Source organism: Aulostomus chinensis, chromosome 9 (genome assembly GCF_037954235.1).
Source record: "Aulostomus chinensis isolate RoL2024-O1b breed Wild chromosome 9, RoL_Achi_v1.0, whole genome shotgun sequence".
Taxonomy (NCBI): Eukaryota; Metazoa; Chordata; class Actinopteri; order Syngnathiformes; family Aulostomidae; genus Aulostomus; species Aulostomus chinensis.
Window position 1 is genome coordinate 19639117 of NC_141328.1, and position 15451 is coordinate 19654567.

The 15451-nt window shown below is 42.6% G+C and overlaps 1 protein-coding gene across 4 annotated transcripts; it reads left to right on the forward strand.

Moving 5' to 3' along the window:
• The first annotated feature begins 1394 nt into the window (after positions 1-1394).
• LOC147256192 (protein-glutamine gamma-glutamyltransferase 2-like) lies at positions 1395-14932 on the forward strand. Of its 4 annotated transcripts, none has more exons than XR_015117902.1 (17): positions 1395-1447; positions 1826-2044; positions 3452-3688; positions 3793-3911; positions 3996-4124; positions 4195-4372; positions 4884-5019; positions 5649-5752; positions 5843-6082; positions 6207-6245; positions 6666-6722; positions 6999-7220; positions 7371-7531; positions 8364-8503; positions 9220-9428; positions 9587-14002; positions 14076-14931. XR_015117902.1 is itself a non-coding variant. In XM_086214095.1 (16 exons), the coding sequence occupies exons 1-15, from the start codon at positions 1414-1416 to the stop codon at positions 9395-9397; spliced, it is 2193 nt and encodes a 730-aa protein (XP_086070221.1). In that variant the 5' UTR covers positions 1395-1413; the 3' UTR covers positions 9398-9428; positions 9587-14932. The 4 variants fall into 4 exon arrangements, 1 of the variants encoding a protein (XP_086070221.1); XR_015117903.1 differs by having other exon boundaries at positions 1826-2014; XR_015117904.1 differs by having other exon boundaries at positions 1396-1447; positions 1826-1863.
• Positions 14933-15451: the final 519 nt, after the last annotated feature.

Here is a 15451-nt window from a genome sequence, read left to right on the forward strand (position 1 = left end):
GAATTCACTTTTCGACGTAATGTAATTTTCGTAGAAATCAAAGATGATGCCGATATATTACTTACCACGTAGGAAAAAATAGTTTTATGGAACTGTATCGGTATATTATTATTGAGATTTTTTTCTTCTCTGAATCTAGCAGCATTCTTATTGATAAAGTATGGAATGTACCAAATGTGTCAAACACTACTTAAATTTTTTGTTCCAGAAGAAGAAACAAAGGTTATGACATACTGCAGTGAGGAGGTAGAAATAAGTGATTCAGTTTTGGCTGTTGCAGAATTAATTTAAAAAAAATTTAAGTCACTTTTTCGGGGGGGGGGGGGGGGGGGGGTTGGAATCATCAGGAAGGTTACCAGCCTACATTCATTGATAGTGAACAAACAAGCATACATACAAAAGGGTGAGAAAAGAAAAAAAAATGTTGACCTGGAAATAGTAACTTAAATTACATCCTTATTGAAGTTAAGAGTATTTTTTCTGTTCAATGAGTAATTTATGTTTTTCCTCAAATATAAGTATTTGCAAGGCTGCACGGTGGTGCAGTGGTCAGCACTGTCGCCTCACAGCAAGAAGGTTCTGGGTTCGAGCACCGGCTCCAGCACGGGATCGCTCTGTGTGAGTCTGCATGTTCTCCTGTTCCTGTGTGGGTTCTCTCTGGTACTCCAGCTTCCTCCCACAGACATCAAGAGGGGACGAGGCTGATTGATACTCTAAATTGACCGTAGGTGTGACTGTGAGTGTGAATGGTTGTCTGTCTCTGTGTGTTGGCCCTGTGATGGACTGGTGACCTGTCCAGGGTGAACCACGCCTCTCAGCCAAAAGCCGCTGGGATAGGCTTGAGCCCGCCCCGCCCCGCCCCGCCCCCCCCCCAACCCTTAACAGGATAAATAGAAGAAAATGGATGGATGGATGGATAAGTATTTGCCACTAGAGGGAGCTGCTTGACTAAAACAGTAGACAGTTAATATTATATATGTTGGAAGACATATGACTCGGATATATGATGTAAATGATGCACCATATTTGGTTGATAAGATATATCCTGATGTGATGGATGCTTAATTCGATATTAAAGGTAGCATTTTGGAGTATTTTATTATTATATTGTGTTATTTACCTATTTGCTTCAATGGAAAAGCTTAATAACTACGGGAACATGCAAGAATATCATGTACTACAGCACCTGGGATCAGAACAAGTCACAACAGCCAATCACATTGATCACTATTAAGAATAAAATATAAATGTATTAACAAAGATCTGAATGTATGGAGCAGAGTGCAGAGAGGAGCACAAGAATGAGGGAGAACCAGCTGCTTATCAGTAAGGAGGCGGAGCCACCTCCTCATTCCTTCTGTCACTCCATTAACTGCTGCTTCAGTGGAGTGACAGAAGAAAGTGTGTCACACCATGGAGGCCGTGCAGCAGACAACACACATCAACGGTGAGTTCACACTACACATCACACACACACACACACACACACACACACCAGGTTTTTGCTGATGTCAGATCTTCTACTTTCCCATCCCATGTTTATGTGTGTGTGTGTGTGTGTTGTTAAATTATGCACGTTGAAACAGGTGATGAACATTTGCTGAAGCAAGCTGCTGATGGAATCACAAGTATTTTACACACTCAAGTGAAAATAATGACATGCTACCGAGTGTAAATAGAGAGCACCAGCTATCTTTGACCTCCTTCTCCAACACTGCCTCGTTCTTCTTTGTCTCTTTTATTTAAGCCCATTGATCTCTGTCCTTTTTCCTGTGAGTGCAAACAGTCTCGGTATTCATATGAAACCATCTGTTTTTGTTGGCAGGGAAAGACCGCTGCCGCCTGAAATTAGTCAACTTTGAGGTTCGTGATAACCACGTTTCTCATGACACAGAGGGGCTCAGCAAAAACTACCTGGTGGTCCGACGAGGGAAACCCTTCAAAGTTACCCTGCTGTTCCACAGCTGCTTGTGGGATCCTCACCAGGAGATGCTGGTCCTGGAGGTTCTACTCGGTGATGAGCAATCGGACCCTTATAGATTCAGTACTTTTTTCTACTTAGCCTCTGCTAAATTCTTCATCTGAGCCCAGGGGGGCCCAAACATTTTCCCTCTAGGGTCCAAAACTGAACTGTAACAGCGGATTGAGGGCCAAGAATTTGATTAGATGTTGTTTAAGATTTTACAAGTCGAATAATGACAATAAAATGTATTGTTATTCTGCGCTTCCTTAACATTAGGTGAAATTTTCAAGCGTAGGTCACGTACGGGGCTGCAGTGATTATCACTGTCAGAATCCCCCAGTCATCCAGGGCTATTCAGCTGGGAGTTTGCATGTTCTCCTGGTGTCAGTGTGGGCTCCCTCCAGGTACTCCAGCACCCGCCAACATGCCAAAATCATGCTTGTTAGGTTAATTGGTGACCTGTCCATGTTGTCCCTGTCCTTGCCTCTCCTTCAATGACAGCTGGGACAGGCTCCAGCCCCCATACGCCTCCGAAACATGATATGCAACTGTCGATGGTTGGTCATGTACAGCAATTTAAGAAATTAATGCTTAACTTAAGCCAAGAAGGACCAAGATTGACCAGCTGCAATATCAGAACATGTGGGATGTCCTGCACTCTCACTGCTGCGTTACTAAATTGCAATTTCATCAAATTATCAAATTTGATATTAAAGTTATATCTTTCAAAATTATTCGCATTTAGGGAACAACTTGTATGTCAAACTAAGAATCAAAAACTCTAGGAGACAAACAAGGTGTATAACAATAAAAGATGGGTGAAAAGAAAACAGACCAGCTAACAAAGACCAGAAACTTAACTAAAATACAAACTCGACTAGTGAGTGAGAGGGAGAGCGGGAGGGCAGGGAAGGAGCTGATTGGACGGAAACACCTGGAACCCAGCTGTGACTGAGGAGGACTAATGAACTGACGAGACGCAAGTGAGGGACTGAAAAAAGCCGGGAGTAACTGAGAGTACACGCGAGGGAAGTGAGCTAGAAAATGAAACAGGAACGCACCAGTAACAAAAGGAGAGGAAAAAACACAAGACAACACCAGAGAGAGAGAGAAAAACTGTTACAGTTTTTATGCTATGCTAAACTAATCCCACTCCAGCAGTTTACACTAGCAGGGAATGTATGGATGTGCTCACCCCGCACATGAAAAGATGGCTAATAAATGTAGCTCTTGAAAGAAGAACTTTCAACAAAAACCTTTGCATGCTTTTAAAATAGAATTTTCAAGGACTGTCAGGAAACTGTCATCTATTTTTTTTTAATTACATGTTGACATTCAGCCTCATAGAATTTAGAGATACAAAGTCACTTTAAACACACAGGACAGTACAGAGAAGAACTCAACTGTATAAATGTTAACCAAAATGGCAAGCAGGGCATAAACCAGGACATTCAACTTCAACCTTTCTTTTTTGCTGTCCCCATTTAGGCAGTATGTCAGAGAGGATCCTGGTCAAGTTCTCTGATAAGTGGTCCAACCCTCAAAGCTGGTCAGCCAGAATCTACCCAGGCAACATGCACCATCAGGGGGTCACCATCCATATCTGCTCCCCTGTTCTGTCCTCGGTGGCCCTGTATCACCTCCTGGTCCACATGGAGTCCATACAGGGTAGGAGGAGCTACGTGGCAGGACAGTTTGTGTTGCTCTGCAACCCTTGGCTGAAGGGTGGGTCCATGTACTAATATACCATAAATTTGTTATGGTTCAGTTGCAAAAAGCAAAAGGGTTTCTTATCTTAATTATCATGACATTCGGTACTTTCTTCTCAGAGGACCCAGTATTCATGCCACAGGACGTCCAAATACAGGAGTATATCAAGAGTGATTATGGTTTGGTCTACATGGGCACTCATCTGAACGTCAGTCAGCGGCCCTGGTCCTTCGGTCAGGTGGGTGGCAGACTGATGGAACTCCTTTAGATGAGTGAAAAGCATCATTTGCATTTGAGAATACTACTGAATACCTGTGTGCAGTATGTGCCCGGAGTCCTCGAGGCATGTCTGAAGCTCCTGCAGGTCAGCCCGCAGCACCTGTGCAACCAACCGAGAGACTACCTTCTTCGAGCAGACCCCGTCTACCTGAGCCGGGTGGTGTGTGCCATGGTGGGAGACGACACGCTAATACTACATAATTGGAGGTGAATGGTCGGTAACATGTTTTGTGCGGTCCAAGGTGAACTGTAATGACGACATGGGCGTGCTGGAGGGGAGGTGGCAAGGCAACTACAAAGATGGTGTCAAACCCACTGACTGGAGCGGTACCGCCGATATCCTTCATCGCTGGGTCTCGTCCAACTGCCGTCCCGTACGCTACGGACAGTGCTGGGTCTTTGCATCTGTTCTCTGCACAGGTCTTTGCAAGAGCCACCGCACAAATAGTAGAAGTACTCACAAACAGGAGTCTCGACCTCACAAAGACATTTTTCTCCTCCCGCATCATTTCTTTGTGCCATGTTAGCTACAAACAAGATTATACCGGATGATGTGCCAGATAGTTTGTAAATGGTAATATTTAGATTTTGCTGTTGTGTTGTACTTGGTTACTATGGGGCTTTAAGCTGAACGTACGTGGCTGGTTCTTCATGCATTCTGGAGTCACAAAGAAATGACAAAATTGTAAATGAAAAAAAGGTCAAGGTCTTTTTGAGCTCAGGACTCTTGATTTGTTAGTACTTTCCATTAAATCCACAGATTCTAAGTATCACTTTGAAGGGTCAGCTGGCCCCTTCTTATGTACATAGGAACTGATATTAATGCTTCACATTTATAGTTTTCAGACACAGGCTTACACTTTAGACATAAACTTGCTCTGAAAGTCCTGGTTTACTCAGATCTCAATCCTGCCTTCTTCTCCTCCTCCAGTGATGAGAGTGCTTGGGATTCCCTCCAGGGTGGTAACGGTTTTTAACGCCGCGCACGACGGCGATAGCAACCAGACGATTGAAGAGCTTTACTCAAGCACAGGAGAGAAGCTCGGCTTGTCAAACGACAGCATTTGGTTGGTGACTCCTGCTCTGAAACTGCACCAATAACAGTTTCACTTGCCCGGCTATCAGGGCAGATTTAAAATACATTTAAACCTCTATGGGTGAAGCACAGTTTAATTAGACTTGTGCTACGTGATAAGGAATTTCATCTGGTGTCCTCTGTTTTAACTTTCTTAGGCCTCATCCCTGTACTTGGTCTGTAAGGTTAAGAGCAGATCTGACCCCCGGGCCTTGACCTGGGTCTGGGAGTGAACCATAATCCTCTGATCATCGTAAATTTGTTGTCAGAAAACTGATAGTAACACTGACACTTACAGTGCCAGTGTTGTCTAGATGTGTAGCTGTGTTTAGATTGAAGGTCACATCTGTGCAGGATGTTCCAATTCAGTATTACTGGGTAGTGCCTGACATTACTAGCATGACTGTTTACGAGGGGTGGAACTGAGATGTTCTGGAGGAGCTGACTGAACCTCATCTCACAGCGAACCTTGCACATCTGTAGTGGATATCCAGTAAAGTGTCCAGCGAATTCTTTCATCACATAAAATTCCTCTACGCTATAGATGTAGTTGAGAGTGGTCGTATTTTTACTGGGATGTGTTACCATGTGGATGTGTGTGTGTGTTCATTCATGCGTCAGGAACTTCCATGTGTGGGTGGAGTGCTGGATGAGGAGGCCAGACCTCGGTGCAGGGTTTGATGGTTGGCAGGTAGTGGACCCGACCCCACAGGAGAAGAGTGCAGGTGGGTTTTTAGCCACAATTTAGTTCTCAGGAACTCCTGAGCAGTGTAGAACTAAGTACCGTGCAACATTAAACATGTCCCTCTTTGCAGGGATCTACACCTGCGGTCCTTGTCCAGTAGTGGCTGTCCAGCAACGGTGCCTCGGCGCTCCTTATGACTCTGCCTTCATTTATGCCTCTGTTGACGCTGACATTGTGCGGCTGATAGTGCGTGACGGTCTGGTGGTGGGGAGGACAGTGGACACCGAGTGGGTGGGACAGTTGATCTATACCAAGTGCATCGGCTCAGACACACCAGAGAATCTGACTCAGAGTTATAAGAGAAAGGACGGTAAGTGTGTGTGGGGCCTGGAAGGGGTATGATGCAAATACAATATGTCGCATCATTGGAACTAGAATTCTCTTGACTTTGTTCTCCATGCGTGATGCAATTTTCTCTTTGTCTTGTCTTTCAGGGGCACAAACAGTCATGCAAACCATGAGACTGCGCTCAGGTCAGTGGCTTTTTAAGCTTCTTCACAGCCCCCCCCCCCCCCCCCCCCAATACAAGCTTGAAGGAACAAGCTGTGTTGTTGGAAATCATTGGGAAATATGCTTATTGTCCGTCACTTGTCCGTAGTGTAATGGTGAAATATATGGATTTGCATGTGAAATCAATGTGATTTCCCATGGAAGTTGAGATTTGCACGTGAAGCCCATGGGAGCAAGTGTGAAAAATGGAAATACTCATGTGAAATGTCATTAGCTCAGTAGTCAGACCTCACCAGCCCACTCTGCCAAAGTAAGACTATGGAAAACCTGTGCTACAAAAACTCAAAATCATGTACTTTCTATCTAAAGCGTCTCATCTCATGAAGATTACTGTTTGTTTGTTTTTTACATGTTGCTTTTGTAATTTCTTCTTGCTCTTACAGAACCCATTTGTACCTACAGTGCTGCTCCGAGTTGCGGTGCAGCTGAAGTTAGAGCTGGTAAGCAGATAAACTCGCCCGTAACGTCAAAACCAAACACATCGCAGAACGAGGCCGGTTGTGAGACTGGTGCTCTGTCTTCTCTCTGATCAGTGGCTGAGACGACATGTTTGACACTAACAGCTGAACCCACAGCACAGGAGGTGTACAAGACCTGAAAGTGTAATGAACATAAAAAAAAGTGTTTGTTACTGTTTGTAATAAATCTTTCACCTGAAGTAATTGCCACGTTTGTTTGACCAGATAGGTTTTGGTTGTTTTTTGTTTTTTTTTCAGCACCAGGTGGATCATCATCTTCCGGTTTGGTGGTGACCCTAACCATCGAAGGGGTGCCATCAGTGGGCAAGAGCATCAATGTGTGTGTAACAGTCACAAACCAGTCAAGCAGCTCCAGGGTCCTGATGGAACATGTGAACGCTCAGGTGAAAGAGTACAACCACAACCCACAGAGGAGCTTCTGGAAAATACACAAAAAGTTGCAGATTCAGCCACATGAAGGTGAGGAACCCAGAACATTTGGATCATAAAGTTGTGTCCACTTGTGTCTTATAGGTCAGCTACAGCGCCGCATTAACTGGTTAAAGCTAACACTTGGGAATATTTGCAATGATCATGCTTGATTATCTGCACCGTTGCCTGTCTGCGCAGTGTTGACCCTCCACCATGCGATCCCTCCCTCTGAATACGAGTTGATCCTGTCGAACGATGACATCGTGAAGATGGTTGTCGTGATAAAAGATGTGAGGACCCAAGAGAGAGCCCTGGATACACAAGATGTCAACATCAGCTCACCAAAGATCAGCATAGAGGTACGAGGCTGGCTAAATGGTGCAACAGCAGAACCTCAATATAATCAACGTTCATGAGACGTGCACATTTTCACAAGAGTGAGTGTGTGCGGGTCATTTGAATTTAGCTTCTGGCGGTTCTATTTTGCGCGAATTAATCGGAGCAACACCACATGGCTGGACACCAGATGTGATTTTGAAAAAAGTTGGCCAACGGAGTAGAAGATGAAGCACATACGGAACACGACAACACCATGCTAACAACAATATACCATTTTTCACCTGCAAAATAATGTTCCTCATAAGAACTAGGCAGTAAATGATCTTAGCTAATGTGGGGCTGGCTAACCGACCGCTATCACTCAACAGTGACATCAACCGCTGTCACCAGTTGCTGCCGAGAAAGAAAAGCAACTGTGGGACAGCGCAAAAAGTTTTTGTATAATCGGACAACCGTTGCTATTTTCTGCTAATGTTACCCTTCATCCGGACACGAGCTTGTGTAGAGACGTAAAACGTTTTAGCTTGTTATATGGCATCAACAGAGGGGAAAAAAAGAGATGAAATGAAAGTGTTTCCTACTGCTGGGAGCATTCACATATGAGAGCATCCAGCTTTTGCCTTCCACGGTACTAAAGCTAGAAATGAACCAAAATAAATGGGAATAAGTAATCGGTGGAGGTTAACGCGCCCCTTTTTGTTGTTCTACCTTGCTATTGTTTAAAATGCAAATCCTCCAATTGTGATTATCAAATACATTTTAATTTTTTTCATCTCGATGTGCGATCACCACTTGGCATGAGCTCCAGGGGTCGTCCACTGGGCCGTGATGTAATCTTCCCTTTTCCCGCAGATCGAAGATGGGGACAACATCCAGATGAAGATGGAGTATAAAGCGCAGGTGTCCTTCACCAACACGTTCACCAGAGCCTTGAGCGGAGCTGTGCTAGCCGTGGAGGGTCCTGGCTTGGTACAGGGCAAACACGAGGCCAGGTTTGTCTGTCTGCAGTTGCGCGGCAAGAAATGAATCAAGTTTTCAAGCGATATCTTAATCTCTTGTCTCCGAGATGTGTTTAAAAAAAGAAAGAAAAGGCTGATCTGTTAGTGTCATGGTGACATTCCGATGGTATAACTCACAACTTGTCCTTTCGCTGAGAAACATGGTTGGTTGGTTGGTCCAAGGAATGTTGTATGGGAATGCCGTCGGGTGGGTTTTTGCATTTTTTTTTGTCTTTTATCATTAGAAAATATTGTGCATCAGTTGCGTGCAGACCATCTCAGGGACTGTCGTGTGCGAGATCATCTGCTAACTTGTGGTAGAGGATTAGTGATGTTCGTATTTTTTCTTTAGTAGTTATGATTATTTGGATTGTGTTTGAATTGTAAAATCAAGCAGTCTTCTAGCACCTGAAACTTTTCCATTCTTCATTCTTGATTTATTCACTGCTAAGGATGTTGTCCCTTTTCCACCGCTTCTGGCTGAGTTTTTACTTGATAAACTTTGTCGTAGATCTAAAACAAGTTTTAATCTTTTCCAGTTTTGCTTCTATGTCCTTGTTATTATCAATCCTGCGGTGTTCTAGACAGACAATGAAACCAGACAGTCGCCCCGGGGAAGAATTTGACTGCTTATTAGACAAGGTGTTGATCCAATATTTTGTTTAGAGGGAACAAGTCACCAAGCTGTGATTCTCCTCTCCCTCTGCAAGGCTGGTTCTCCTGCAGCCGGGCGAGAAGATAGAGAAGAAGGTGTCAGTCATGGCCACCTCACCTGGAACTAAACTGCTGATGGCCACTTTCTCTCATAGCAACAGCTCCAGCATCCTTTCCAGGAGCTTCCACAAAGTCTCAGTCGTGACTGACGGACAGAGAAGGAGGACTGAATAAGCAAACATAAATTCTAACATCCTCCACAAAGGTCAGGGTTGAATTTTTTTATAAAAATTTTTCATTCACTCCAAAGATTATACTTATACCATACAAAGAGATTAAAAAAAACAACAGATGACCAGTGTCTTTTTAAATTTTATTTTTTAAATTTTATTTTTTTAATCTCTTTGCTTTCATAACCCACAGAAACCAGCTGGCTTGAACTTTTGCCTCTGATCTAAAGATAATCAGAGAAAAACCAGCAGACTCACTGCAGGAAGCCTGTGAACAATGAACTACAGCAACAAGAACAACCAACAAGACTTGCTGCACAACGTGTCTACACATCAGTGATAGACAAACATTCACCTGACAGACACACACGACACACACCAAGGCTGCACAGAGCCACCGCACACTGAACAAGGACTGCGGATTCCTTAAGTGTTGCTTTAGTCAGCACATTTGGTAGATATTTTAAGACTATGGGTTCCAAAGTAGTACAGATACACTCGCAGTATCTCAAACAGGGCTAAAAGTACACTAGCAGTATATATTCAAGTAAACCAAGAGGGGAATTAACTTTGCACACAAATATATTATCTCTTACATATAAAGTAGGGATGCATGACGATATCGCCGCATCATCAGTATGAGCAGATTTTGGTCTGATATACAAGTATTGGTCTGATACCAATATCACCACTGCTCTTGGTTATGTGTGTTTTTCAGTATGAAAACAAATATTGTATATAGAATTGGTCTTACTGTACATAGGCAATTATGTCCGAAACAGTCATAAAATATTTTATATATATTGGGAACGAATTCCAAATTGTGTACCTCTACTGTAAAGTATTCTTTACTGCACCTTTACAAACTGAAAGTGCGCAAATGTACTCCCAGGAAGTAAGAAATGGTAAGTTTACAGGTGCACCACAAGTACACATATATTAGTATGCTACACTAAAATACTTGAATTGTATTCACAAATACATCAGACTTGAAGTTAAAAGTGTGGTGGGCGACTTTCAAAATGATAATAAGAGAAAGTATGTTTCTCAGTTCTTCTAAAAAAAAAAAGTGGGGTTAGTGGGGTAGGTTCATCAGCCTCAGTCAAACTGAATACTGTTGCCTCTCTGACAGCAGTTACTGAATACATTTTAGTAAATATGAAGCGTTTTAGTACATAAAAGTAAACTCTGCAAACTCCTGCCAAATCAGTTGTCCCTGCTGCTCCTGGTTCCAGCTCCCACACACGTCAGCTTGCGTAACCGCAGCAGGTCCGTTGTAATTTCTTTAATTTTAATGGAGGAAAAAAAAAGAAAGTATTCAATCCTTTGCAGGCTATAGTTTATAGGGTTTGGGTTAGGAAAGGGTTTGCAGCCTTCAGTATATTAGATGCATCATTTTATATTGGATTCATCCATATGGGTACTGTTGTTGTACCTGCATGACACCGCTAGATGGCAGCATTGGTATATCCACCCCATCGGTGTGCAACTGTTTTATTGAACACAAAGATTAAATTTGATTGATTTTATATGTGCTCTGTGGTTGTTTTAATTGCCGTGCCTGGGTCCCGTGATCTTATCTGGAAATTAGAGGTTTAATCTCAAACTCGATTTTCATAAGTTTAGATTCCCCCTCATGCATTACTGATACATATACAGTACATTGCTCCTGATCTGCAGCCTGAGAATTTAAGCTACTAAGAGGACACAGTCAATGGCATTTTTTAACCCTCCTTTTCTATTTTCTCTTGATTATCTTGTGCACTGCCACCCTGTCAACCATAATGTAAATACCCCTTAAACACTGTAGGAATAATAATGTTTAATCCTCCATTTTGTTACAAGTGTGAAGTTGGGCCAGTTAGACAATCAGACTCAGGACGAAGACTTTTCAGTGTTTTCTGTTGTGTGTGAAGCTTGACATTGAAGCCCTGATCTTCCTCTAGTCAGTCTTACAGACAAGGACTCTTTACTGCACAGTTCACACTTTATCTGGCTATACATCGGCCTTATAAGTGGAATAAACGAGGGAATCCCTGATCTTTATTCGTGCATTTAATCAAATGCAGCTCTGACAGCCTCAGAGACATTTTACACTATGTTCCTGTTCAAATACAGTTTATCAACAAGGATTGTTTTAACCTCAAGGATTTCAGGATGACATGTGTGCGCTGAACAGCTTGCGATCTCACCTCGGTGTCAGGGAGATTGAGGCAGAGGCGTTGGCAGACGGAGACGATAATCAGACTCCACGCTCGCTGATTTTCAGACAAATTAAACGTCAGGGGAAAGCAGCGAGCGGGACCACTGGGCTGCTTTGAAAAGCTGAGGCTATCATAAATTATTAATGGCTTCCCTTCACAGCCCCCCTCTTTTCATCCCTCACTCTTTTTAACCATCCCCTTCTTCATCCATTCCTCCCTCCTGGCTCCTCAGTGTTGATCACATTTCTTCTTCTGACTCCTACACAGTCTTTCTTCCCTTTTATTTAAAAAAAACTCCTCCTTTTCTCCTCCTGAGTCACTCTTCTCCTCTTTTATCCCTCCTTCTGCCTTTTGTCTTCAATCCATATCTGTCTTCCCTCCCTCTGTTCATCCCCTCCTCCCTGCCTGCCTCTTGATTTCCCTGCTTTTCATCCCTCCCATCCATCTGCTCTTCATTACCTCTTCTCTCCTTAATCTTGATCACTGCTCCCTCATCTAAATATCCTCTTTTCATCCCTCCTTTCCTTGTTCTTGAGTACTTCCCTCCTTGCTTGCTCCTCCATAACTCTTGGCTTCTGTTTCCTTATTTCATTCTTTATTTCCTCGCTTCATCCCTTCATCCTCTGTCTTCTTCCGCTCTCATTTGTCTTACCCCTTATTCTCTTGCCTCCTCCTACACTACCTTAATAACCATTTTCACTATTTCTCTGCTCTCTGTCTGTCTGCACAACCCTTCAAGGCAGATGGCCGCCCCCACAGAGTCTGATTTCTGAAGATTTCCGTCTGTTAACGGGCTGTTTACTTGTCACTGTCGCCATAGTTGCCCATAGTAGGACGGTTAGTTGTCTGGTAATAATATTGCACAGTACAGTCCAAATGAAGGCCCTGACATGACACAGTTTAACTATATTTTTATCATTACTTCCTCCCAAAAGTCACTGCACTGAACTGTTTTCTTGTATGAAACCTGTTGGCAGTATTAAAGTTAACTTTTGACAGGTGTACAATGCACTCCGTTATTTAGCATTAGTTCTTTTCTTTTAAAAAGGAAATTGGTTTGTTGTCTTAACAAAACTTAACAAAAAACATGAATGGGTTTTACAAGATTGATGCAATACAATAGTTCACTGTCAAAAGGCTGCTGCTGCTGATAGGTCAGTAAAGATAATTCAACTGTAACAATTCTGTTGTCTATGAGCTGCAGCTCACTCCTCGGTTCTTGACACCAGTTCCCCTGATTTGGATCAAGGATGTAGTTCTGTGAAAAGAATTCTGAAAAAAATGCTTGACAAACATCCTTTTGATAGCTTTCGATAATGTAAGAAGAGAGACCAACTGATAGTCCTCAACCTGAGCAAGGTTAAGTTTCATCCAGATGTATTTGAATGCCGTTGAAGCATTTACCTTTATATTTACACCTGGGTCTGTTCACCTTGACCTTTTCTATTTCAACATTGCAGCTACCATAATTGATTCTCCACTTTCATATCTTTCATTTTTCAACTGAGGCTGCTTAAACAGAGGGGATTGGACTGATCCTAACTGCATCAACCAATTTTGATGTTGCCCTGTGTATCCAAACTGTTGAAAAACTCATACATAGGCAACTAATACAAAGTGAATTGATCCAGCCTAACCATTTAATATTGGTGAACACTTTGTAACATTGGCATCAACAAGAATTCCTTAGCATGGTTCTCAAACTGATTGTATGGCAGAAACCAGTATATTAATTTGGATCACCAAATATTGCTACCTGTGCCTTTTACTGAAGGTGTACCTCAGGGCTCTATACTTGGCCCCATTCTGTTTTTCAGAAATAGCATCAAATTCAAATATTCATCTGTATGTAGATGATACAGTTTTATACTTATTTATAATTGCTTTCTTCAGAAAAACTTCAATAACAAATGGGCAGCATCCTCTTTTCTTAAGCTTGTTTTTGGATCTCTAAAACAGAATGCGGTATCCTCCCATCTGCCTGCTGATTACATCTCATAAGCTGTGCATCGGTACAGGTGCACTGATTGAGGGTGCAGCCCACCTCTTTAAGAATGACGTGGTGCTCAGACATGAGCTTTGTTATCCTGTGGCCTGGTGTCTGTGCCAATTTCTTAATTTGGCCAGAAATTACATGGCAGTTTGGTGTGGTGGAGCAGTTGACTCACTCCCATCCCTCCCATGATGTAAGTGCTGACCAGCCTGAATATTGGGGTTTTTCCTTGCTCTCGGGGTGTTACACCTGCATTCTTGTGCTTTGCAGTGTTGGGCTTTGCCTGCTACTTTGGCGGAGGACCTGGGGGTCTGTGCTGACTCAATTGTGTTTCACACAACCTTCTTGATTTTAATCCCGGGCGGCATTACTGCGTGACTCCCTCTTTGTCTGGATTGGATGGTGATCTGGGGTAGGTATCTTGTTTTGGTACCTGTTTCAATTTCTGAGAACACTTTTTAATCGATCTTGCATGCACATTGCAGGTAGCAAGTGGTGCGGTTTTATGCCACGTTTGGCACATTGTGACCAACTGCTGCTGTCTTGTCTGGACTGTTTTGTTTGATTTTCTGGACTGTCCACAATTAAAAGCTCTTATCTGAACCTGTATTATGGTGGCGGCATTCCCGTTCCATATATTTTGTCAAAAGTTTGTTATTTGCTTTTATTGCATTTGTTTTTCTTAAGATTTTAATGATTTGTTTTTCTTTTACTAATTCTGCTTGCTTTTACGTTTTTATTTTGAGTGACTTAATATTGCATGCGAAAGACGCCTGGTGCTTCCAGCCCAGCGCTGCTCCAAATCCCTAGCCAGACTCGTCACTTCTGTTGTTCCCAAATGGTGGAACGAACTACCAAACTCTGTGCGTTCTGCTGAGTCCCTCTCTACTTTTAAGAGACAATTGAAGACTCAATTGTTCAGCAGGCACCTAGGCACTTAACCTGACTCTTCTCCTCTTTGGTAGAATAAGTCAGAGGGTCCAAGACCCAGCACTTAGTGATTATGTAGCATTAATGTATGTCTGTTTATATATACAGTATATATATATATATATATATATATATATATATATATATATATATATATATTAAAAAAAGGGAGGGGGGCGACACTTCTTCTGCCACTAGATGGCAGTACCTGTGACCAAATCACAACTGAAGCACTTTAGCGCTTCCTATGGACTTTTCCTTAATTAGGTCTAAATTCTTGCTTGTGTTGTACATCGCTTTGGACAAAAGCGTCTGCTAAATGAAATTGTAGAATTGTAGAATATTCTTTTCAGCCACCACGTAATCACTCGACTAATGGTTCCAGCATTGTGATGCACACTCTAAAGTGCTGGGTATTGTGACTTTTAAATTTAGTAATCTATTTGATTGAACACACGTCTGTCGGGTGTATGGGGGAACCTGTGCCCTGTTTAGTTTGTTGTCCTGGGGTGAAATTCCCCAGGTGGTGTTGTCTGCACGCATTTGGAGAAACCTTGGTTTTAATATTAAAACCCTTCTTTCAGCCACTTGCCACAGAAAGTTGTGTGTTCTGATAAGAGGTCTGTTTGTCCTCCTGGAAACATCACAGTAAGTGATGGCTAAGTTCTGGCTACAGTTATTTCCCATTAATACCCCAGTGCATGGGTAGATAATGCGCTCTTTCTCATGATTTGCTCTTCATTCAAACATAAAAGCAAGACTTCTTGTCTTGTGTAGGAGTCACTTTTTCTTTAAATGCCCCTGTCATTTACAGTCATACAAACTAGAGTGCCTTCAGTGTGTTAATGTTTTATATCACTCCTCAATTAGATTTGTGATGGATGTCCAATATCCAACACATTATGGTGTCTTATTGATATGCTGGCCTTAT

Excerpts from the sequence above, each read along its gene's own strand:
- LOC147256192 (XM_086214095.1), top strand. The coding sequence starts at position 1,414 with ATGGAGGCCGTGCAGCAGACAACACACATCAACG. Across the intron at positions 1,448-1,825 it reads GCAGACAACACACATCAACG|GGAAAGACCGCTGCCGCCTG; the intron begins GTGAGTTCACAC and ends TTTTGTTGGCAG. Across the intron at positions 2,045-3,451 it reads ATCGGACCCTTATAGATTCA|GCAGTATGTCAGAGAGGATC; the intron begins GTACTTTTTTCT and ends GTCCCCATTTAG.